The sequence below is a fragment of the Rhopalosiphum padi genome, chromosome 2 (assembly GCF_020882245.1).
Source record: "Rhopalosiphum padi isolate XX-2018 chromosome 2, ASM2088224v1, whole genome shotgun sequence".
Classification (NCBI taxonomy): domain Eukaryota; kingdom Metazoa; phylum Arthropoda; class Insecta; order Hemiptera; family Aphididae; genus Rhopalosiphum; species Rhopalosiphum padi.
Genome location: NC_083598.1, coordinates 62,580,786 through 62,607,803, shown reverse-complemented (window position 1 = coordinate 62,607,803; position 27,018 = coordinate 62,580,786). Strand labels below are relative to the sequence as shown.

Here is a 27,018-nt window from a genome sequence, read left to right as displayed (position 1 = left end):
GGAGTGATTTAAGGGTGGTCGAGGGGTGCGTGGTTCAGAGAAAACGGTGAAGTAGAATATTGGAAGGAAAAAACCAGCCAAATAAGTAAAACCTCGGGACGTTTCCCCGGTTCGCAACCAGTCCGCCGCAGTTTGTTTTAATCTATCGCCGATAGCCTAAAATAAATCTCGTGTCAACACCAGAACAAACACGCCATTTCCTGCGCCCCGAACTGAGTTTTCACTGCCGATTTTTCGGCTCTTCCTGGTAGGTTTATACAAGTGTGTGTGTGTGTGTGTGTGTGTGTGTAGCGACCATGGTAAAGAAATGGGGAGCACAGTTACTACCCTCATACCCACTCACTCGTAAATACGTGCTTTTATTTTCCATGTCACAAGCCACCCTCAATTGTCTCGTATACGTTTCACCTTATTCTTAAATTGTTCTGTTATTTTTACCCCCAACAAAAACCGTGTATGGTAAACAACGTGATGATAATTCAACGATTGTTGTTATTTGCCGACTAATATAGTGACTATCATATTATGATAGAAGTTCAATAATTATAAAATTAAAATGCGTTACATAAGATTAATCGATAATTTATGGTTTTGATAGAAATCATCTTACAATTTTTAAATTGATTGATTAAGAAAAAAAATTAATACTATATTTTCAAATTAAAATAAAAAAAAAAAAATAAGGGGAATTATCCATTGATTATACAAATATGTTTCTTAAAAAAACAATATTTATAAAGCGATATGATTCATAAGTCACAAATAGTATGAGAATAAAAGTTTTTAAAATAAATTATCAGTATTTAATATCGATAATAATAAATAACTATCAACATTTATATATATATATATTATTTACTAAAAATATTAATGTAAAAAATATTTAAATTTAGATTCACACTTATATAATACTTCCATACTATCCCATACCTTATATTATTCAGTTAATTTTTTCAGCATGATAGATGTTTCGCGTAGAAAAAACTGCGCAAGTACAAATTTATTTATTGTATTTCCACACGCTAAATTAACGATGGTACAACGTTGTGTTGCAGGTGTATATTTAATATAGTTAAGCTCAGTGAGAAAACCTATTATATCTATGTCCAGTCGTGGTACCTCGACTCTTAGAAAATTTATAAAAACTTACTGTTTGGAAAAACTAATCAGCCGCTTTAGACGATCTAATTTTCTCCTTTGTCCAGCAGTCAACGGATTTCCTCTGAATTAATCTGCGAAACGGTAGATTGGTTTTTTTCTTGCACTCATCTACGAGTGCGAATTTAGTACATTTAAGTAGTATTGGGTAACTTGATTCTTACGATTTTATATGTTCAAATTATATAAATAGCAATAGCTGCAAATTATTGTACTATATCTATGTACACATAAAATATAACGGTATTTTGTAATAATTGTTAGGGTAGGTAAGAGAGTAATTAGTTAATTAGTAATTATAAGAAAACTTGAGATATATAATCAATATTTTTTTTTACAGCATGAATGTCCTTATTGTATAGATTTTATTTTTAAATGAATGGACAATAATTTGTATAATCAATAATGATAAGGGCATTATAACTTTATAACAAACTTGAACTTTATTTAGCAATAGTTTTTATTGGATAATCATTATTATTATCAAATATCTACAGTCTACATACTTTTTTCCCCCATTATTTTATTATAGTATCTTAAAATGTATTAAGACTATCGACAAAAAAACTATAGCACATCATTACCTGCAGCTAACGAGTATACAATTTATTTTAGTTTACAATAATTCTAAATTGCTAGTGATCAATAAATGGCAATCTATGGACCCGTATGCGGCCTGTAGATGAATATTATCTGGCTCGTAGAGAAAAGAAATTTCTTTTTTAATTATTATTTTTCTAAAAAACTACATGAGGTTATTATTAGTTTTCATTTAATTTTTTTCATTTGGAATTTGCATTTAGTAGTTAAATATGTGCATTGAGTATTAGAGTCATAAAAACTTCCTGTGTGTCACACCAAAAATGTTAATTGTTGATTCCGAATAAATAGTCACTAAACAACCGTAGAATGGTTTTGTATTAAATCGTTATGTTTTATGTTCCACTCCCGTTATGAATACCTATAAAAAAAATTTAGTTTAAGCAGAAATTTTAATGGTTGATGCAAAATTTAATAGAGTTTTAAGAATCACATTCTTATAATTTATATTTTTTTTTGTTTATTTTGATTAACTGTCTCAACATACTAAGTTTTTTTAGAAAGTAGCATTTAATTTTTATTTTTAAAATTGTATATATTATCAATAAATTATTAATTTTTACTTATTATAACATTCTAGTTATCTATATAAAACTTCTAATAATTTTAGACTTTTTTTTTTTTTGGTTGGTTATCCACCAGTATCTGTACACATATGCAATTGCTCAGTAAGTTATGATGGTAAAAATATTTGAATAATTACATAAATATCGTGATAAAAAAAGTTGGTATAGTCATTGGTATAATTATATAAATTAAAATAATTTTTATCTATATCTAAACTATATTTTACATTTTCGTCGTATTTAATTCAATAACATGATCTAATTTCATACCATCTCTCAATAATATATAGAACTGAATAATGATTACAACAAATAGGTAATAAAATACTATTTTAAAACGTATTATATATGTTTGTTCTAAAAATGTAAATATTATTATATCTTTAATACCTAATTAAAGTGTTTTAAGTTACACAAATTGTTGATATCATCGGTAAATAGAAACAAATTAAATCAATAGTATATATAAATATTATATAATAAATTACACTTTATTAATGTATAATATGGTTGATTTTTCTAAAGAGAGGATCAATATAAGTATAACTTACTAACGAATAAATTTGTGTTATTTTGTTTTGTGTACTAAGGATAATATTGTAAAGTCCGTGACGATGGGCTTGGAAAATTTAAATGTTCTTGTGAATTAAAAATCTTAGTACCTAATATTAATCTGTCAAAATGTTACATATATTTCATATTTTTTTGACCCGTTTTAAGAATTTTTATCATTAGTATAAACATTTTTATAACTGAAGAACTACTCGTTCGAATTTTAAATTAAGTACATTAATTTAAAAAAAAAATATATTCATTAAATTATTTAGAGTAAAAAAAGGAATTCTTGTTTAAAAACCAAATGGTTGTGAACACAGTATATTCATTATATAGTACAAAAAGTTTCAACAATTTGAAAATATGGTACCTACTTAAATATATTAAACATTCCCAAAATCAGAATTTGAATAAATTCATCATTTAATGAAAAATAGAGTTGAGCATTTTTGGTGAATCCCTCTGTTTATTTTGATTTTAATATTGAATATTTATCAAGTGGTTTACTGAAAATAATCATAAATACAATTAAAATTAAAAATGTCAACTCAATTAAATTCAAAAGTTTAAATATATTCAAATAGGTATATTTGTACAATATTCTGTTTGTATAAATAGTTAATATTGAATATGTAATTATTTGATATCATGTTTTATAATATATAGTTAACAAGTATGTACAATATTATAATACGTCTTGTAATAATTATAGCTTAAAATGTTATATCACAACACGTAAAACTAATTGGTATTAAATAATTATTAATTTAATATTAAAGGAACGATAAAAAATAACGCTGATAAGTTTTGCGGAGAATCTCTATTGTATCAAATAATTTATTAAGATTATCCGATGAATTAACTTCATCTGCATAAAAACGAGCCAAAAAAATTTCGAATAGTGTCGTTTAAAAATATGTTCAAAAATCGTTGAAAATATAATAACGACGTCGATAACAATACAATTTAATAACTAATAACTTATAATATTTACTTTGTACCCAACCCATTGGCCATAATCGATTAATTTTTGAAAACCGTGTGTGTCCAAAGTTATTAAAATCATATTACTCTATGGTGGGAATGCGAGAAATTTACATTAACATGTTTTGTAACATTGACCAATCGTCAATTTCGCGTGACACAGACAACGCGCATATGGTGGCGAAAATGCTGATTTTCATCTGCCTGCCGTGTAAGTTGTGTAACCCAATTTTGCAGGGCCACTAGTTTGGTCGACGTCGAAGTAGTAGGAAAAAAAATCACTGGGCCCTCCTTTAGTACGTATAATATTGTAGTATAATATATTGTTTTTCAGCAAACATGGTGATCGGCAAACGCGCCGAATCGTTTGTTCAAACATGTGTTACAACAGTTTTTGGTTTCTATAACACTATTATATTGCAATTTTTTATTATTATTATTTTTTTATTATTGCATATGCGTATAAGCGTATACTTTTTTTTCTGATCATTGGTTCTATAGTCCTTCTGGCAGAAAACGAGCTTATGATTATTACGGGTTACCGCGAAAATCAATAAACCATTATAAACTACTTTCCAATAGTCACTTGATTCCAAACTTGTGATTTCCATACTTGTTTTTTATTATTAAAATAAAATTCGGTGTCCATAAAATGAGCACTTTTTTTAAAATTATTTATACACAGTGTTAGGAGATAGAAAATATTACAGTTCGTAAGTTCACTTATGTTTATTTTTACACCTGTCTCTTTTTGTTTCTTGTAAACATACATATTTTTATTTATACTTTGCTATACAAATATTATTTTTAAAAATGTTTACAGCAGTGGCTTTTATAAAAAGAATTATATATAAAAATTACAAATCTAAGTTACTATTTGACAAACAAATTATTTTTTTAATCGATTATTATTTCTGTTCTCCTTTATTATTTAATTATAATTGAAGTAATTTTTTCGTTGATTATTTTTGAGGTATTCTAATTTTTTTTTAGTAGAAGTGCTTTGATCACGATTACATAATATATACATAATTTTACATAGTATAATAATAATACTATGATAAATTCTGAGTTTTATTAAATTTTTTTTCTGTTATTTTGTTAATGAACATGACAAAAACCTAATAAGTATTCTTAAGTATTTTTGATATATCTACTCTTACGACATTGTCTTATCTTAGAACATATGGACAATTATTAATGGAAATTAGTTATTAATTATTAAATTAGGTAAGAAAAGTGGCAATCAGTAGGAATATAATTAAACATTTAAATGTAGATTTTAACTATAACAAGATAAAAATGGCATATTATTTTTTTGGTGCATTTTGAAATGTACATAGTGAAATTCGGGGTTTTATAAAAATTTATAATATTTTACTATACAAAAAAAAAAATTGAACATTTATAAAGTAAATACATTCACTCAAGTGACCTTCCTAGAATGCGTTACTCGTGTCACGGTATCCCAACGGATTCGTCTAAAATACAACTTCCCAACACAGTAGAAATCAATGTTCATTTTTTTTTTAACATTTCTACATGATATTGTTTAGTGTAAATCCAATGTTCAAGACTAATTAAAATTAAATTGTTTATTTCTGAAAACGAAAATTATTTTCTTTTGAAATAATCTGATATTAATCGTTTGGGGAATGAAGTCTATAGCTTTTACATCAGTGCTTTTTCCCTAATTTATTGCAGCTCCATAAATCTGGGTTCAATTTGGTACTATTTTCCTTCCGCAAAATTTTGAATTAGAGTTTATAGAGTTTATAGTTCGTTACTTTAAAAAGAGTAATATATTATTTTGTATTACAGTTTCATGTTTATTAAGCTAGTCTAGAAATCTTGTAAAATGTATGAAAGTCCTTTTGAATTTAATTCGATTAATAAAATACGCATAAAAATATATTTTAATTTTATGTGATTTGAAAATAAATCATTGGAAGTTAAATTTACCCATTATTCATTAACTATACATACATTATACACATCATATAGGTAAATAATGGGAATAGTGTCACAGTATATCTATTTTAACTGTTTTTGCATTCTAAATGTTCAATGATTAAATAAGTTAGAAGTCATATGTATTTAGACCTTTATATGCGTGTTTAAATATATTCAAGATCTCTATAATATATTAATTAATTGCATTCGCTCATTTTGCTTCTTTGTAAATGAAATTGAAACAAATTAACACTTTAGACTTTAACTAACTTACCGTAGAAAACTATGTATTTAATTAATTGCAATAAATTTAATTATTTTCATAAAAAAGTCAATTAATTTTTTTCTTAAAAATATACATATACATATAATACATTATACAAATAATCATATCCCCGAATAAAATACTTATAGAATATTGTTTCAGTTTTGTTTTAATCATTAATTTAAAAAAAAGCAAATCAATGGCATCCATTACATTTAAATCCTAACGAAAAGATATAATGGAGATAAGTTCAAACCTATTGCATAGAGCAGCATTAATAATTTTCAAAAATACGAGTATATAAACACAATTTTTAATAAAGATATTGATTATTGTTTGTTATAATTCAAAAATATTATTCGTGGGGACTTAAATATTTTACGTTAGTATATTATAAACTCAATGCAATTTTCAAAATATTTTGATTCATTTATAGATATTACCTATTTAATTCCACAAACCTATTCAAACTATTTTACTGAGTATTGGCACAAAATTTAATATTAATAATATAATATGGCATAAATATATATTATTATTATGATTATTAAATATTAATAATATAATAAATGCAATATTTTTGCAAAAAATTAAAAGAATCTTTCATAATACTAATAGTAAAATAAACTACATCAATAGCAATATAAAAAAAAAAAATACATCATGAAATAAACTTAGTGATATAAGGTAACAGACCGTTTTCACTCAGAAATTGTTTTTTGTATACAAAATTAATATATCTATTACAATAAGTGACTCACTCGAAACCTGCTGAATAGCAAAGCTGTATTCACCTGTTCATCTTTTTTTTTTTATTGAAAATAATATATACAATATTTTAGAATTTGAAACACATTATATTTTTAAGAGAAGTTAATTTCATGACTTTTGTTCTATAATGTTTTCAGTGTGAGTCAGTTGTATAGAAACAATCATTAAAATACAATATTAATTCGACATTTGCTTTCCCAATCAGTTTAATCACTAAAGTATTATTTCATCAGTAAAATCAATTATACGAGTATAGCAAATACAAACGTCACTACGCGCCTTCGTAGCGCTTTTAGGAAATGACGATGTCGCAGAACTTTGGTATATTATATAAACATCATTTGTATAGTTATTTTGTTATAAGACATACAGAGCACGTGTTTGACGTATGTAAACGTTAAGTTGACGAATAACATTATTAGTTACGTCACGGGATTTGGATAACATAACTAAAAAAAAAAAAAACAGTAAATATTTACCGACAGGATGTACAAAAGAACAAAATTATGCAAAAAGGACTGCTTTTCAAAGTTCACTTTAATTTTATCCCCTCCCCCCACACGCACGCACGTTCTTAGACAATCGTAAAGATATATTGTCTTTAAATTTCACTAAGAGGCACATATAAAACAAAAAAAAATAAAAATATTCAAGACATTCAACATTTGATTTTGGTGATTTTAACTTTAACACTATAATCTATGATGAGTCAAATTAATTTAGTCTCAATGTACTTATATAGTATTATAGAAATTAAGGTCTGGTCACCGTTTATGACTGCATCTAATTACAAAAGACTTTATTTAATATATACATATTACATATTTTATCCACAACTCGACGGGCTCGACGCGTTACATTTTCAATACTTTAACTAAATATATTATACATTATTTTTATGTTTAATCGGCAGAAGGTTTTCCAAGTTTTAGCAAAACATTTTACTTGTTAAAATGTAATTGAATTAAAAATGTGTAATTATCGTTGTTTAAAAATGTAACTATACTCTTTATTTAACTAGTTATTTTCTGCTGTGTGCAGTGCGTGATTTTATCAATTTATAAAAACTCGTTCGAACCTATACGGCTTGTCGCGTTCAACAAAAATGCGTAGAAAACACTACCAAAATATTGCTTTAATATATAGAAGACGAGCAATAGTTGAAAAGACAGAATGGAAAACGTCCTAATCTTGTTACCTTCTAAGGTCGTGATTCTGATAATCGGACGTTTGGTTTGGCTTTTACCCTCCTTAGAATGCACGACGCCGGTAAACGCGTAGCATTTTCATCGCAAATCCGCACACGTCATTCATCCGCATATACCTACGTCTTATATCATAGACACACATTCGCGCAGCCGGCTGTATAGGTATAATAAACACCTCGGCTGCCGTCCACGTCGTTATTTTCTCGGACACGGAGCGCCGCGCCCGCGAGGAGCCGATTCCATCAATTTCCGATTTCCTTTCGGTCTTCCGGTCCCATACACTGGCGAAAAACACCGCAAATGGTGTCGGGTCCATCGCTGACGGACGGACAGACGGACGCGCGTCGTCGCGGACTCGCGCGTCCGAAACGGTTTTTAAAAACGCTGGCGCGCGCGTGATAAATGAAACCGCCTTTGCCATCGCCAGAGCCCGATAACACATTATATATAAATAACCTTTTATGTGTCCCGTCTGCGCGCACACCAGCCGCTTGTCGGGTTTGACAGCGTGTAAACAATCGGAAGCCTCCGCCTCCGCCATATTCCGCTGCGCCATTTCTCACGCACGTTCTTCGTCCCCGACGCACATGAATTTGGTCCGGTCCAATATATGAATTCGACTTTCACAAACCACCCTACCGCCCTGCTTTTAATCCCCCCCTCCGACGGTCATCCTTTAATTGGTTCGGGCCCGAACGCCGTGCGCGGGTCTACATGTATACACTTCGATGTATCTTCGTCAAACCGGCACGATGGATCTCACTCCACCACTGCCCCTAAGTTACATCACTCTCCCCCCCCCAAAAAAAAAATACCTATTCGACTCATAAGTCCGCATATACCTTGGCACTGCCGCGGCTTCGTAGTCGTCGTATCCTCCGTCGTCGTCGTCGTCGTCGTCGGCGTCGTCTTCATTTTTCGCGGGCGTCGTGTAATATAGAACACGCGCGCCCGCTTGACCGATAGGCGATAATATATCACGCCGCCCACTATTCTCCAAACAGATAGCACGTTCTCCGTTTACAATGTATATATAATATAATATATAGTCTTTCGGTCGTGTTTTCGGGCTCTTTTCCATGTAAGATGGGGAGGGGGGGGGGGGTTCTGACAATAATATATCACGCATTCAACGTGTTGTGTGTGTGTGTGTGTGTGTGTGTGTGTGTATTATATATACAGCTGACTTTGCGATAAAAACAATTTACCGCGGTCTCGTTGCGCCACCGAAAATGTCTACGCCTTGTATATTATATTCTTGGCCACACGTCGTCCGCTCTGTACGATGTGGTAAATAGAACAATGTGTTACATAATATAGTTTGCTTGTTGTTATATCTGATCAACTCTACTACAACTATCGCATAAATCATAATAATAATAATATATTATTATCGTGTACTGCAACGTTTATAATCAGTCGTAATCGATCAGTTGGCGATGAGCGATCGCTGTCGTAGATCCCGATCGGAGTCCCGTCGATGACGCGTTTGTGCGTCAGACAACGCGGCGTCAAATGCCGCACAAACATACGTCTTCAATAAAGGTCTTGTTTCGTGATAAATGTGCCAGGGGGAGTGGAATCAAATTAAGGGAGCTCTGGGCCAAATGACGCCGGGGCGAAACGCGCGTATTTTCACCCTCCATCGACCCACGTGGTTGCTCGTATTTCTTTGGTATACACATATTTTCAGCACCGATAATTCGCTTATCGAAACAACGCAACACGGACAATACATGTACAATAATATATGTACAAAAAAACACTCACGAGTCCAGTGTTATCCGTTAGCTAACCATCACTGGTTCACCAATCATATCAGATTTCGTTTAGAGTTATTACCACTTTACATAATGTCAGATGTGCTTTATTGAGTAATATACATTTCGCTATATTATATTGATATACACGGTTATTTATATTGATCAAGTGACGTATTTTACTCATAACAATATGGCATTTCGGTATCGCAGGTTTTCGTCCAATATTTGCTATTTTTTTTTTTCTAGAAAATTGGATTCCTGAAACACTCCTCTAGTTTGGTAAACATTATATCTATATCTGGGGTCACCAAAAAATGGTCCAAATGGTTTGTGGGAAAACTTTAACTAACCCGCAGACTGGATTTTTTTTTTTTTATCCAAAAAGTCCAAAGACTTTCATTAATTAAATATATACATCATATTGTATATAATATATTATAAGCATCTTTAAGTTTATAGACTTTGTAAATCATTTAATAAAATTCATAAAATATTTAATATTCATATTATCTAAAGTTTGAAATGTATTATAAGATTTCTAGACCTCTAGTTTAGAATTGTATGTGTACTTGAAATATTGTCAAATATTTGAATAATAAATTAGAGAAAATAATATTATACTATACAATTCACATTCTTATTTTGTTTGCCGATTCCATTGAGCAAACTGACCGAAGTAGGAAAATCATGGCAGCGACCCATTATGCTGTTATTAGACCAATTAGTTACTCCTTTAATAATAGGATTAAAAGACCGAGGGGAATTTTGCCTCAGTACGAGGCTTGAAACCACTGAAAGTATAATAATACAAATGGCTCGGGGGTATAAAATAACGAGTGTCAACCAACCATGCTAAGAATACAATTTTGATTGAATCTACTATACTCGCAGTGTTACAAAGAGAATATGTTTAGTTAAAAAAAGAACTTTTTATATGTACTTCTTTATATTTTTTAAATAATGTTTACATATTATAAACCACATTCATACAAAGTAAATAAATTAATAAATGAAATAACTGTTGAAACTATATCAAGAAAATGTTGACAATGGAATTTCATTATTTTTATACAATATTCTTTTTACTCGAAACTCAGTTGAAATATTCAATATATTAACATAATATTATTACGTAGATCAAACGAATTCATATGATATATAAGTGTATAATGTATTATAAATGGAAATGTATTATATATAAACTAACCATAGTAGTAATAAATATATTTGAGTTTGATAAGATAATATATTATTCTTACACGTTCATTAATAGTTGAAAAAGTATATTAAGGACGGACTAAAAAAAAGAAAAATAAGTAGGTTGCTATTATTCGTATTTGCCAAGGTGTGTAAAACTTGAAAATGTCGTTCAACAAAAAACATGATCCACTGGATAACTATATTAAAAAAAACACTTTCAATATAAAGCAGCATAATGACTTTATTGGATTTTTAAATAAACAATACTAATCGTGATTTTGTATATGAGAGATTTATACGTACGTGCTTAACTTTATCGATTGATTGTTAACAGATAAAAGTAAAATTTTACTGAAAGTGAGTTTTTGCCTCTAATGTTTACCGTCCATAAAATTCCCTGTACACAGTTAAGTCAAATATTCTTAAAAGTAAATACGAAAATAGCGAATCGATTTTAAATCCTTTTATGTTCTTTAAGGGTTATATTTATGTAATTGTGTCATAAATTTATTATTTATCATGATTAAATATTTAAATCTCATTTAAAATTATATATATATAAAAAAAATATATATCAAAAATCAGGGATACTTCGCGACACCCGTTTTTGACAAAATCATTTTTAATATTTTACATTCAAGCATAGTCAAATATCCAAGCACTTGAAATGTTGATAAAATATGTAAAAATACAGCAACTGACTTCTTCGATTTTTTACATTTTAAAGCATACACCAAAAGTTAAAGTTTGCTTTGAGTATAGTTTAAAAGTATTAAAACTATTTAATATATAGGAAGATAAAATGTACCTAGTACTGGCTGTCAATATATTATTTGAAATATTCTAAAACTGCTTAGGTATATAAAAAAATTGTACTATAAATTCTTGTTAGATAATCTTATATTTTTACCCCCATGGGAAATTTTAGCTACACCCAGGTAAAAAAAAAAAAATGTTTTGGCACTTTGATAATCAGGATTTTGATGATTCATCTGACTTGCTTTCAAAACTCTCAGCACATTATATAGTTTGAAGGGACATTTTCTCATACGTCTAGTAGTTTTTTTTATTAAGTTTAATTAGTCATAAGTTATAGGTATAGAATCTATACTTCATACAGCTGCTTCAAACATATAATGAAATAAAGTATACTATTATTATAATACTATGATTATAAATATATTTATTAATAATGTAATTATATATTTCCCTATGCGTTTTACAACTGAATACAAGTTTTTTTTTAATTATTTTATCGTGTCTTTTACTCAATTTATTTTAGTAATTTATACTTTAATAAGCATTAAATAACATTATGCTACTTAAATGGTATCTAGATGTTTGGAATTTAAGATACTACGCAATTTAAAGTATGTATATTTACGTTACAAAAAAAAACAATAATAAATCAGTCAGCTTAATATTATCTTTTACGGAACCCCAAGCAAAAAGTAAGAAATACAGAAAATCGAAAAATCCCGTTATGTTTTCCTGACGACATCCGTCATTCGAAAAACGGAAAACTACCGAGAACTCGACGACGTAATTTTTCGGCCGGATGCTTCTCGCGCTGTCAGCCATCGTTGGCCAGTATAATAATCAGCAGTAATTGTTGTAAGTGTGGGGGTTGACTGACAGTTGAGATGAGAGAACAGCTACTTTTTGCATTAACCCCCCGAACGTAAACTTCTTATCTTTCTGACGAGTTTTGAAATTGCTACGAAAGGTATTAAAATGAGTAGGTATTAAAAACATAAAAAACAAAATCGTTTTAAGACGAATAATTGCGAAGATTGAAAGGAGCGGTAGCTCAAAGCGATAGAACAACGAGTACGAAACCCTCGGTATCCGTATATCTTTTATTTGTTCATAATTTTCACACTCATAGAAATCACGAAATCACGTAATTTCAAAACAAAACTGGCACAATTTGTCTGGAAAACAGTAAAAGAAATGATTTTTCTCTTTTTCGAAGAAAATACTTATAACTTTTATTATTCTGTTTATAAGTTTTAGATTTCACGTTCATAAAGTTTCGTTAGTATTCAATTGACGAACGACCATATATGTGTCTATTACAAATATATAATATATATATATATATATTATACATACGATGTATAGTTTATTATATGTATTGTACATATATAATACTGCGGAAATATAGTCTTTGAGCTGTATTCAATATGAATTTATACTTCAAATCTTCAATTGTTGTTTATAAAATTTAGTTTATCTATTTGGTATGGTATAACCAGTAAAATATATAATATAAATATTAAATATATTTAGCATATATTAATACAATATTAGTTAATTCTCGCATATTTTATATTTCATGTAACAATATAATTTATATACATTGATGAATAATAAATATTGTTTTTGAAATTGTCGATGTTTTAACAATCAATAATTGGTTCATACTTCATTTACTACATATGTATATGTAATATGCACTAAAAATTAAAATTGATAATTTTTTATCTGGATATAAATCTTGTGTTGTTTTTTAATTAGAATATTGGTTTAACATGGTTTTTAGGGGGATTTTCTGATAAACCTTTTTTTAATTAAAAAATGTATAATTTGACAGAGTTCCTGTTTACCGTTTCGGTACGTCTCTTCGCCGACAGAAGAACATCAGATTGACATTTTTACAGACCGGGAATTGATTGTTCTCAAAGGTATTTTTGTTTTTGTTTTTACTTTTATTTTATTAAGATAAGTTTCCAATTAATATTGCGTTATCGCATATATACTGAAAGTCTGAAAATGTAATAAATACATTTGATATTGATGATGGATAAATAAATGTTGATTATTTTTTATTTGATGCTCATTTAATAAAAATTCGTTTCTTCAATTTGTGCGCCGTTATATTATAAGTGTTTTGTATGTACTAAGTGATTATGGTGATAGTTCCAGAATCCCATTATCATAATAAATTACCTACTTAAGTAAAAATTTGGAAAGGTAATAATTAAGTAACAATTTGTTTACATAGAAATATGTATTGAATTTTAAAAAGTAATTAATCAGTTAAAAAAATTACTCAACCAAATAATTTAAATGAAATTATGAGATTCGAAGATATTATTTGATAACTAATAAAACTACACCGATGAGAAACTAAATCGTACCAATAATAATTTCAAATTTACTTGTGCATAAATGTATGTTGGAATGTGCAGTCATCAAGTGAAAAAAAAATCTGACAGTATCTTTATCAAAAATAATTATGATTCTGTCGTTGATACATGTACTCGTATATTTCCTTAACATTTTTAAAGATTAACGATTATTGCTTACTGATTTGGAAACTATTTTCATTGATAACATTGCATGCCAAACACCAAAGGCGTATTACCTTTTCAAAATAAAAAAAAAAAGATAATGATATTTTTCATTAAAAGCTATTAAAATTAATTTCAATACTACAATTTGATGGGTTTTTTTTTAATCTTATTACAAGAATCTTCACTGAAAATAAAATAAATAATACATTTAGCTTATCAGACTGTTTAAAAATGTAGATTGCGTCAATACAAGTTACATCATGTTTAGTCACACTCTATCGGATTCGGTTATATTACATAATTGTTTTTATATTTTATTAATATTATAATGATATCCATCGGTTTATAATATATTGTACTTTTCGTTAAAACGATTTGAGTCGTATTCCCGTAATAGGCTGTAGGCATTACCTGTTAGCGTTTTTACTCGTGGTTGACATTGTTGACAGTAAGCTAGAAATCAATTATTTTGATCGAGACATTTTATAATTTATAGTTATCGAATTCGGTTGGTTTACTGTGGGTTCTCCAGCATAAATTTATTATTCCAAATCAACGCGCATAAATATTTTCCGTGTCGGTGTATAGATTTGGCGTAAATAGAACGTTTACGCCTAGTTTACAATAAAACGCGTGTGGCTCTGCGGTTTGGCAGTCCTTATGCAAATAATAATAAAATAATAATAATATTCTGGTGGGGGGTGGGGTCACGTGGCGTCCGATACGCGTAATTTATCATCGGACGTACGACCTGTGCATTTGGCAAGCCGAAGCGCAGGTAGGTATCTGCTTTATACCTACACCGGCGTGTACGACGCGCACGTTTCATATACCTATCACCTATATGCTCAGTATAATATTATTATTTTAGATAACGAGCGGCGTACCTATCCTTAGCGACGGTGCTAAGTCTCCCGGCAAACCATATTGTAGGTGTGTGTGTGTGTGTGTGTGTGTGTGTTTGTTTGTGTGATATATCGGTGGCATGACCGGTGACGGTACACCCACACGCATATACATACGGGTGGGCGACCGCACTGACGGAGACGGTCATCCCGCCGCCCGCCGTTTTGTGTGCACATGCCTCAACTGTTTACGACACGCGATTTTAGGGGAAACCTCGTTAAACGTCCTTTCGCGTTATTAATTATTATTATTACTCGGACCAGTAATGTCGTTATTAATTGCTGTACCGGAAGTGAGTGAGCGCGCGACAAGAAGGGTTTCAGTCCCGCTATTGAACATATACATTATTATATACGTAATATATTACACATTGTATAATATGGTACAATTATATACATGTATATGCATAATATAGCCGATATCCATACGAGTATAATATATATTAGACCACTACGAATTCCTTGGAGAAAGGAAGAAAGGACATGGCATTCTACGCGTGTTTTTTCCGTCCACCTTATTCGTCCACCTTTAATGACCTGTTAACCAACAGCACTACCAGCAACTATAAATATATTTATATTATATTTATCATGTTATATCAATTACGACGATAGCAAATTCCAAAAGCGATCGTCTGCAGTATGTAAGTATGTTTTTATACAAAGCTAAATCGCAGCAAATTGTTTAAATAGCATGCGTGAAATAAAAACATATTATGATAAATAAAGTTATATATTTTTCTCGATAAATTGTTTCATTTGACAAGACGTGTCAACCAATATTATAGTCTCGCGATAAATAATTTAAAATATTTTATAAGTTATTTTTAAAAACATTTTTATCTTTTTATCGTGGTTCAAGGGGTTTTTGTACGAACCCTAGCTTATATGATGGTATTTAGGATTTCTTGTATCATAAATTAATATCATTGTAATATGTAATATTTTACTTACAAATACTAAAAAAAAAATGTCGAACTGTAGAAAAAATTTTTGGAGTACATATTTGATTATAATATTAGAATTCCATTGCATCCATTGCATCAATCAACATCACAGTTTCTCGACTTACACAATACTGCAGCTGCAACACGTGTCTAACCATATACCGTAAATTCAATTCAACCAGTGAATGCGTTAGAAATGAACAATTTAAAAGTCGCCTTTATTATAAGTACATATTACCTAAGGGCATTCAATTACTTCCCATAAAATATTACTTTGAAAAGAATTCGTACAGTTGTCGGGCGATTTGTTTTGTGTGAAAAACACATGTTTCCATTATCGCATTGATCTACCGATCGTAATCGGTAGCAAATAAATAAATAGAATCATATTATTATTGTGTTTTTTTACCCGGTCGCCGAATAACAACGATTACGGAAATATAATAGCTATTACAATAATATTATTTATAGTTTATTAAAATCCAAAAGACTTAGTGAAACCCTAACCCGCATTCATGGATATAATTCTCAAGTGTGTGTTTCCTGTTTATTTACTTTTCACCCCTCGACGGCTTTGACGGCGTCGGTATAGTACGCTGGCGAAGTGGGTATTCTCTATTGTGTGCGCGTTTAATCAAAACGTCTGCATTTACGTGTTTACCGTTCGGTGCAGACTTGTGTTTTGGATCGCGAACGAATGGGACCCACCAAGAAAAGAAATAAGTCTTTAATGACTGATATCACTTTCTGCGCAGATGGCCATAGATCCTAGATAGACAGAAAATAAACAAGAAAGAGATAAACGAAAAGTCTCAACGGAAATAAATCTATAACCATAAAATGTTTTCAAGTTTAGATTCTCTCGTAATTCGTATTGTGTGATATAACACGTTTTTTTATTATTATTATTAGACTAATAATCACTATACGCACAGTGTTATATAGAAATAAATAATAATACATTTTTTACGGCACGCGCACGTGAAAGATACAAATAAAGTTAACAGTTATTACAAGTATACACAAATTACTGTGTAGTGTACTACCCAATTAATATTACAATAAAACATTTACTATCCGCATGCGCGTATTAATATTGTTGTGCTCATATTTTGTACATTAGGTACTGTATTGTTAAAAAAGTTAAAACTTACCTACCTTATAGTAGTTACGGCTAAATTACTTTTGGTATCGAGTTTCATACACCCAATTTACTTGCCAATGATTTTTCGTTTAACGACCTCGTAAAAAAAAAACTATTACTTACCCCCGTAACAATACTCCGAGTGAACGCATCATTGAATTCAACTCTGTCTATGATTTACCAGAACACCAAGAATTTAAGATCTTAACGTTTTTCCTTTGTACCAGTACCTTCTAAACTTCAACGGTGAAACCAATATTTTATCGATTTATATTTTCACATAAAACTCAATAGTATCATATTTCTAACAACCCTAGAAAGTTGTAAGCACAACAAACACAATTCACATGGGTGTTTAGTTTTAATTTTAGTATTTAGACCATTAAACAAAGTATCGTATTAAATTAGAAATCTACGAGAGACCCTCAAAATTAAACACACACACATACACTAAAATTCAAATATAAAAAAAAGGCTTATTTTAGATTTTTTTTCCAATAATTTATGTCGATTTTCTCGTATTTTCAATGAACTGTTTTCAGCTTAAGACGTGTGTACTGTGTTGTCATTTAGAAAATGGCTAATTCATATTGATAATGTAGGTATATACACTTAATAGTTTTTAAAATGTATTTGTTATTATATTATTAATGATATAAGGTCATTTTATTATTGAGTACTTTAATACATTTTATCGACTACGAATTACTACATAATCTTTTATGAATAAAAATACATTTTTTCCTTTTAGTGCTGCCATAATTATTAAATTTTTACAATTTTGAACGTTTAAAGTGGCTAATGAATTTTCTATGAGACCTGACTTCTGTCAGAATATTAAAGTGAAAACAAATTTAAATGAGTATTTTACCAAACAATGGTACTAAAAGTGTATTTTTAAAAACGGGTGTTCTATGTTCTTTGCTATTTTTTTAAATTTCCTATTTTTCAATTTGTTTGACAATTACAATTACAATGAAAAGTTATTTAATTTAAATTATTTTAAAGTGGAATTTTCTTTTTAATTTTGAAGTCATAAATATTTAGAAAAATATACGTAAACGGTGTCTATTCTTTTATTATTGGAAATTAAAAAAGTGTTTACTGGTAAAATATAAAAACGTAATATATTTCTGCAATTTTGCATTCTATTATAGTTGTTGCTGTCCAAAAATATCTCTGTATCTGTTATTACGGTATTAAATAATAATATTGTGTTGTGGGTTATTTCTATACAATCGAAATAATATTTTAATATTTTTGTTTTAAAATTAATGGACAATTTGTTTGTCCTTAAGGAAAAAAAAAACGTTTTCACATTGTTTAAAAATGAGCTGATTCGTATAGCAACCAATAACAAATGTCTGCTGTAAAATAAATGTACTATATTATAGTAAATGTGCTACCCCTCCGTCACAACTCTACGCGCACGGTCTATATAGTAGACACGGTTTTCGCTTCACATACGGGAGTTCGGACGGGGTCTCGAGTGGGATTTGGCTGTTAAGAGGGGGGGAGGTTCCACAGGAGACAAAAAGAAGTCGCTGATAGCTTTTTTTTTGCGATCTTATTTACGGACGTCAGTGAAACTTCAAGACTATTCGCCAGAAATGATTCAAAATCGTAGAGCAATTGATTGCCTCCGATACTGTGCCCGAGTCAAATGGGATTTTAAAACCATTCCTCCTACAAGCGCACGATTGATGTTACCACGTACAGTGTACATAGCAAAGTTAAAGATATTAATGGGCAGCCGTATTTGGTTGAAAAAAAACATACTACACAAAGATCTCGATTCCTTATGGTTTTTATTTTTTAGTTTCTTATAAAAATCGGTACCGAAAAATATATGCTACGACATAGTTATCTACTAAAATTAAATATATTATGCATTTTTCTTATTTTGTGATTTATATATAGTGGAAATTGAATATATATTTTTTTTTTAAAGGGTAGAAAGGTGAGGTGATACACCTTTAATAATATAATAGTAGCGGCGTGTTCTACACCCGCCGACCTATAGCAACCGATTCAAGTTTTCTGTACAATCTTTGTGTGGATGTAGATATAATATATGTATATTATGAACGTCTGTTTGTGTGTGTTATGTAATAATATAGTGCAAATATTCCATTAATCTTTAAGAGAGCATAAATAACATCTCCCAGGCCGGAAGTTTAATTCGTATGTACAGTCGTCTTAGAATTGATATATGTTTTTCCCACTTACAACGGTAGTAATAATTTTCGACACAAAAATATGAAAGAATATGTCACGGGTCGGTATTAACAATTTTGTTCATGCCCTTCGGTTGGTAATTGCTTTTTACGTGCTGTAATTATTATTGGGCTATTTGAAAGTCGACACACAAATCACAGGACGGGTGGGAAGAAAAAAAACGAGACACTACAGTTGAAGCTTAAAATTGATTTTTTTCTCTGCATTTTCCCTCTGCCATTCTCTGTAGCGGTGTAGTACGTCTGTCATCCGCTTCGTTTAGTTTTACAAAAGCTGCACCTGATTTATTTCGACGTGGACCTTATCCTGATAGACTTATTTTTCTCTTGTTCATGTTTATGTCACGAAACTCAATAAAAACACAATGAAAAATTCTCCATAGTGTTTTTTTAAACATCCAATTACAGTAATCCAAATCACAATAAACTTCGAGTAGTATTCTGAGCAATAACTACGACAGCATTGTCTTGGCAGTTAACTCCTTAAATTCGTGTGTATAATATGTAAGACTGTATATTAAAAATCTAAATCTTCATAAATACAATATTTTAAGGAATTTTAAAAGGATAAACTATTAAAATAATGCTGATGAACAATTAGATTATGCGTAGGTTAAATGAAATAAGTCAAAATAAATATCTGCTTTAAATCAGCACTTTTTGATTGGTTGTAATGACGTTTTTATTTTTACGGATAATTTAATTAAAGAAAAGATACAAAACTCAAATATTTATAATATAAACACTATGTAGAACATTTTTTTTTCCAAGATTTTTTATACAAAAAAAAAAATACTAAAATTTACCAATCAAAACTATATGTGGTTATTTTACGAATTATGTTCTTCATATTTGTTATCGTTATTATAATTAATTTATTTAATTGATGAATAAAATACAATTTTTAATCGTGTAGATTATAATTATATTATATACATATATACATACATATAATTGTATTGAAATCGTAAGGAATTTCTATTATTTCCTTATTAATGATTATTAAATATGTTAATGATAGAAAAATATACTTTTTTAATTTTGATGATACATATTATATTTAAGATTTTGAGATAAATAGTTATATGGACTGTAAAATATTACAATATTCTGTTATAAAAAAATATCCACATTAGTCTATATTCTTTATTATTTATAAAATTATTGTTAATGTGATGTTGATAGTATAATATTTTATGATATGATTACATAATTACGGTGACATCGTTTGTTTTCTTTTTATGGCGTACCATTGAAACATTATTGATTAAAATAACTTTTTAGTTGATGTTGAGACAAGTAGTTTTCAAATATGTAGCCTTATAGGTTTTCAACTGTTTGATACTAAATAAACGCATTGTTAAATTAGTGGTTACAAGCAGACAGGCAAGCCGACGCAACAAGTGTAAACATCGTCAAAAACAGAACGTGCCTTTGCACAATTGGAAATTTCACCTCTCCGGCGATGAAACCATTGTGATCATTTAGGTATAGCAATGATTAATTTACAAACGTTAATTTTCAAAATAATAACGTGATCTAATTCATATTCACAGTATATTTTCTCGGAAAGTTTATGTGTTTTAAAAATCAATTTTCAATAATTTGAATTAATTATTGTTAAACAATATACAACATAATAAAAAAAAATGTATCTATTTTTTTTATTGTTATCATTTATTTTTTCAATTGTCTCAATTTTTCGTTTAATTATTCTATAAAAGAATAATATAATTTTGTCTCAAAAAGTTTTATTTTACGAGTTTTAATAACACCTAATTAAAAAACACAATATACAATTACCTAGACTTTTGACTGTCAAGTGATAATATTACAATGAATTTATATATTATAAAAACTATTGTGAGAACTCAGATGTTTTTATATTTAATTATCTTCATCGTCATCCACTAGAGGTATCGGAGATTTATATGACTATTTCGCAATTTCAAGAAATAAAAACACTGTTCCTATCTATTTATTCTGTGGATTGATCACTGCCACAATCCAATGGTGTTTTATTGGATTCTCAAAAAAAAACTGAAAAAAAAAAAGGTCCGCGTTATCTACTCGAACAGTTGTATTCCATGTAAGTGTTGTGGTAAGTCTGATGTGAATCTCCCGTGCAATTAATACTCGTTATACGTACATCAGATAATAAAACGTACAAACAATTTAACAGGTTTGTCCGTTTAATCACAATTCGCGCAGAGAAGTATCAAATACAATTTGTAGTACGTACAAACTTTATGGCTTAATTTATTAATTTGACTAGGTGGTGTTGATTTGGTTGAACGACCCAAAATTACATATAATTTGGTCGAATTTATGCATAATATCATTTGAGTGAAATGTATAATGTAACGTCCTCTCTTCACCAGTGAAGACACATAGCCCTTATAAATATTTCTAACACATCGTTTAGGTGAGCTTATACGCATATATCGTTTAATCGAAAGCTATATCGTTATTGAAAATGTCAAATACATTTTCTTTCCCATTTTTAGATTTATTTAACAATACGGTTAAGCTTACTGTTGACGAAATTATAATCGTATCATATGAAAATTGAACATATTAGTTGTTTTTATAAGCTTCGGTTGTAGGAATCAATCACGATAATTGAGCTACTTCTATTGTTTTGTTTTGTTTTTACGATTAATTCCAATTGCCTATGTCTTTCAGTGCGTTTTCTTGTGAAGACGCTACATAAAGTAATATTTATTTTTCAAATGCAAGTAAAACGTAAACAAAATTGTATGTGGGCTAGTGTATCACAATGGTAAATTCTATTTTTGATTCATGCTTTTATAGTTATCGTAGTTGTAAATAATAACTGAATCGTTTTTTTTTATTATAAAAGACTTAAGTCAAAAATGCATACAGTTAACTTGCCAGTATTACGAATAGAGTAGTTTTTACGTGTGTGAAGGGGCAAGGGATCAGGGATCGGATTATTGACTGCGCGCAATGACTTTACCTTAAGAACGACCTGTTACTTGTCGGATTAATTCGAATGATTTCCTCTTTTTCATCGTTCAATTGTTACTAAATACCAGTATAATAACTGAAGAGATTATTTTTATTTATATTAATTAATAAATAAATTAGAAAATTAAACTACGCTATATGTATAATACTAAGTTACTGATGATATAATACTATAGCCATCTATCTAACTCATTTTTATAACATTTTAGTTATTTTATTAAGGGATACGATACGTTTAAATACTTAACTATTAAATAATACTACAATCACTCAAAATCGCTTAAAATTAATTTTTTTTTAAATTTTATAATGAAAATAATTAACACTTTAACTTTAAATATCTTTATTTATTGATTAAATTATTTTAAAATGTAGGGATATAAGTTAAAATATTTTTTTATAAATTAAAAGAATAATATTTCGTTGCTTATAACATGTGTAATATTTTTGTGTAATTTATATAAAATATAGTAAATTTAAGCTCAATTTATGGTACTAATCTTGTATTTGAGTTTGAACTCTTAAGTCCAAAATTATGTGTTTGGGATATTTAAATTAAAATAAGAAAAATATTTTAATAACATTTATAAGACAAGTGTAAAACTACATGATTCTGCTTTCTTTAAGAATTAGAATTTATGGTCATGCATTTTTTTCAAAAATTATTATATTATTTATTGTTTTAACGACTGTACAAAATGTTTATATTTGAAATAAAATAAATGAAGTATGTGATTTGTCGTCAAAAAAGTAGTTCGAAGTGTTACGATTGTGATATTATAATTTATTAATTTATATTGTGTTCATGACTCTCGAGGAAACTAACACATTATAATATAGTCGTATTTTTTATTTATATCGATAACGTAAAATACTAATTGGTGAGTACATAATATAATATAAGTTTTTTGTGTAGATTTAAGAATAGTCCTACGAAGCAACTGGCTCAAAAATAAATCTTTTAATGCATAATGCATCGATAACCGACCAATGACCATGCGTTGCTTATTTATATCTGTGCCCCGTCAATGTAGGAGGGGCGGTCGGCCAATATACTATATATTGTTAGGGGTGGTGGTATAATAATATTATGTTTTATCCGTTGCCAGCTATTGTTATGTAATGATAAACGGTATTTTACCACGAACAAACCGATTTTGTGGCCGCGTGATTATAGCTAATGAACATAAATATCTATAAACAAAATAAAATCAACTTGTTGTTCTAATGAATAATTACCCTTAATAGGAGATTTTATTACGATTATTTTTAGCCGTTTTATTTAAAAACGTAAACTACAATACAAATTATTACGTTAAATTATTTGCGTCACACTAATCAATGCACATTGAACTCACAATAGTAATGAAAATAATAAAATACTACATGTCGACATGTCAAAATATTATTATTTAAAAGTGTTTTCTTAAAATAGGTACAAAAATTGATTGATTTAACGACCGTTTATTATAAGGGTTCATTAAATTTATCAATTTATTGAATGAAATTTTTTTAAGCATTTTAATAAATTAATAACCACTTAGAAAAAGTCATATTTTAAAATATCGAATAATGTTTTTATTAAGTGTATATAGTACAGGGATAGGCAGTATAAAACATTGTTTAAACGAAATTAATCATAGAAATACGCTATATAGTCATTGGTCAGCGTGTATGATATACAGATAGTGATTCACCATGGATGTTTACCGCGTTTTTTTTTAATAATACATTTATTCAAATTCTAAATTTTCGAATATTTTTAAGTAAGCTTACTGACCATATTTTCAAATAGGTTCTTTGGTTTTTTTTTTTTATTTAATTTAATAAGTTGTCATGCAATAGTAACATAAACTTCATTTTTTTAAATATGAAACTCTTTTTTTTGAAAATTAATTTTTTTGTAAATATTTATAATATAAATCGAAATTAGAATTAAATTGTCGTTGTACTTTAGTAATAAGGATAATAGTCCTTAATAATATGTTAATACGATGTAGGGGTTATGATTATTTGAAAATTATTGTAATTATTATATTATTTAAACATGGCACGTATAATACGTAAGTACTAGACTAAATATATATATATATATATTTAAGTATCTAATATTTTATGTATAACCATTATTAAGGGCTATGATCATTAAATAAAGTTTAATAACTCAGAAACTACTCGTTTGAATTTCGATTAAGATGCTTCAACATAAAAAATATAATATATATATATCATATAACAACTTACAACAAAAAAGGGTAAATCTCATTTTAAAAAAGAATTTCGTATCACCACAACATAATACTTAAATTGCAAAAATTGCAAAAAAAAATCATGATTTGAATAAATTTATTATTAAAGGATAAATGATAAATGACATAGCTGATGAATCACTCATGGACAAACGATAATATACCAATCAAATAAAATTCATCCGTTTCGGCAATAAATATTTATTACCAGTAACGTTTGATTAGATATCACTATATGATTCAGTTTTTCCAAACAATTAACCTTTATACGTTGCCGTGTTAACTATACGATTTGTTCCATAAGACGCAATAATATAATTATTTAATTATTTTAATAATAGTTAAAATGGGAGAAAAATTTGATTCAATATTCTTATATTGTTTACAGTTTGTTAACTTTTTACATAAGAGTTGATATTGTATACAAATATATAATCATTATACATACATTACTATATTATATATATTATATACAATATACATAATAATTATACTTTTATAGTGTCAATAAAAATTTCACACATTCCATTTATGCATCACCTAGACACCTATATATTATGTTTTTAGTTCTTATATTATTATATGTTTAAATAAGTATTGTAAAAATAATACTATAAATAAAAGTGTACCTATTTAGCCCTATTTTATTGCTATAATATTCGAACAATACTTATTTTTAGTATTTTTGTTTTTACCTTTTAGGGAAACTAACTTGTCGCACAGGGATGGCGTTTGAAACGAATGAAACAGGCGAGGGTTGCAGTGAAAACAAACGTTGAAATAAATTGTCGTCAAGAATTTCAATCAAAAATGTTCAACAGAAATTTGATTGTTGTTGCGTTGATTTTTCTATACGGCAATCTAGAAGTAAATTGTAAGTAAAGAATAGTTTTTACTTAAAGTTATTTAGAAACTAAAGTTAAATTGAATTTTGTATTTTCTAAAACGTAATTGTAATATATTATTTGATTATACGAGTATTTCGTTATTTTATAAACGATAATTTTAATTTACTCAATCATAGTTCTGAAATTGTAAGGTTATTTTTGATGTTAAAAAAAATGTATTCGATCTTCCATGATAAAAAATAAAAATTGACTCTATTTGTGAAAATATGTATAAAACCATTTTATAAATATTAACATAAAGTCAACATTTTCTTTTACTACGTCTTGAAGTTAAAAAAATAATTTGAGATCTATAGTATATTAGTATGTCAATATAACAGTAATTCTGTGGGAATCGCAATAAAATAAAAATCAATTAGTGCTAATAGTTGCATGTATTGCCATCAAATTAAATTTGTTTATTATGTTACTTACACCTAAAATATTTTCTATCGTCATTACAATAGTTTCAATTTTTACTCCTAAATAATATTTACACTAATATAATAATTTATATTACTCTGTTATTCAATTATTTAATTATAAATAGTTATTTAGAATTATTTAATTTTTTTAAATATTTAATGTTTTATTATTACTAAACATATTATTCTTAGTCTCTTAAGTTAATATATTATATATACATTTATACAAAGAATAAGTTAGGTTAAAGACAATAATAAAAAAAATTGTCATTTTATAATAATAAGTTTATACAAAATAGGTGATAGTACCTAATAAATAGTCAATAAAACAAATGTATGGTAATATAATGGTAAAAAAAATATTAATAACATTGTTTAGGTTTATATTTTTAGCCAATTTGTAGGTACTTAAAATTTGATATTTTTTTTCATTCGGCTTTTCTATTTAAGAATAAATGAAAATTATTTTGTTTTTATTTTGTAATCGTGGATGTGGTTTAAGCTTATTAAATTTACAGTCTCGGTCTGAATTAGTTTTAAGACTTCAATAAATGTATATATATATATATTAGGATGCGGAAACTCAAAATTGCTAATTAAATTTGTTTTGGAAAGATTCGCATGCATGGTTGTGCGCTGAATGCTTGAACTTTTTTCTGTCTATAAATGAGGAAGAAAAATCGAATCCTCTTACTTTGAAATTACAAACTTATGTAGGTACATGTTATTTTAAAATGTTTGGAACCAATTATACATTTATTACCTGTCCATTAGGATGCAACTAGTGCTAGACACTTTTCGTTTACGATAAAATTTAGAGTACATCGGTAGACAATTCGTTTAAAAATTCTTGACTTTTTTTACTTCAGGAGTCAACTAGTATGCGCCTGAAATTTCACAACTATTATAAA

At 28.2% G+C, this 27,018-nt stretch overlaps 1 protein-coding gene across 2 annotated transcripts in view; it reads left to right on the top strand.

The window, feature by feature from the left end:
• The window catches only part of LOC132921630 (lachesin-like), a 140,411-nt gene that overhangs the window by 34,030 nt on the left and 79,363 nt on the right, over positions 1-27,018 (top strand). The window contains exons 2-3 of one of the 2 annotated variants that reach the window (XM_060984764.1): positions 13,620-13,710; positions 25,498-25,669. In XM_060984764.1, coding sequence (XP_060840747.1) covers positions 25,537-25,669 — 133 coding nt within the window. In that variant the 5' untranslated portion in view covers positions 13,620-13,710; positions 25,498-25,536. The remainder of the gene's footprint in view (positions 1-13,619; positions 13,711-25,497; positions 25,670-27,018) is intronic. The other variant, XM_060984765.1, reaches the window with a different exon arrangement.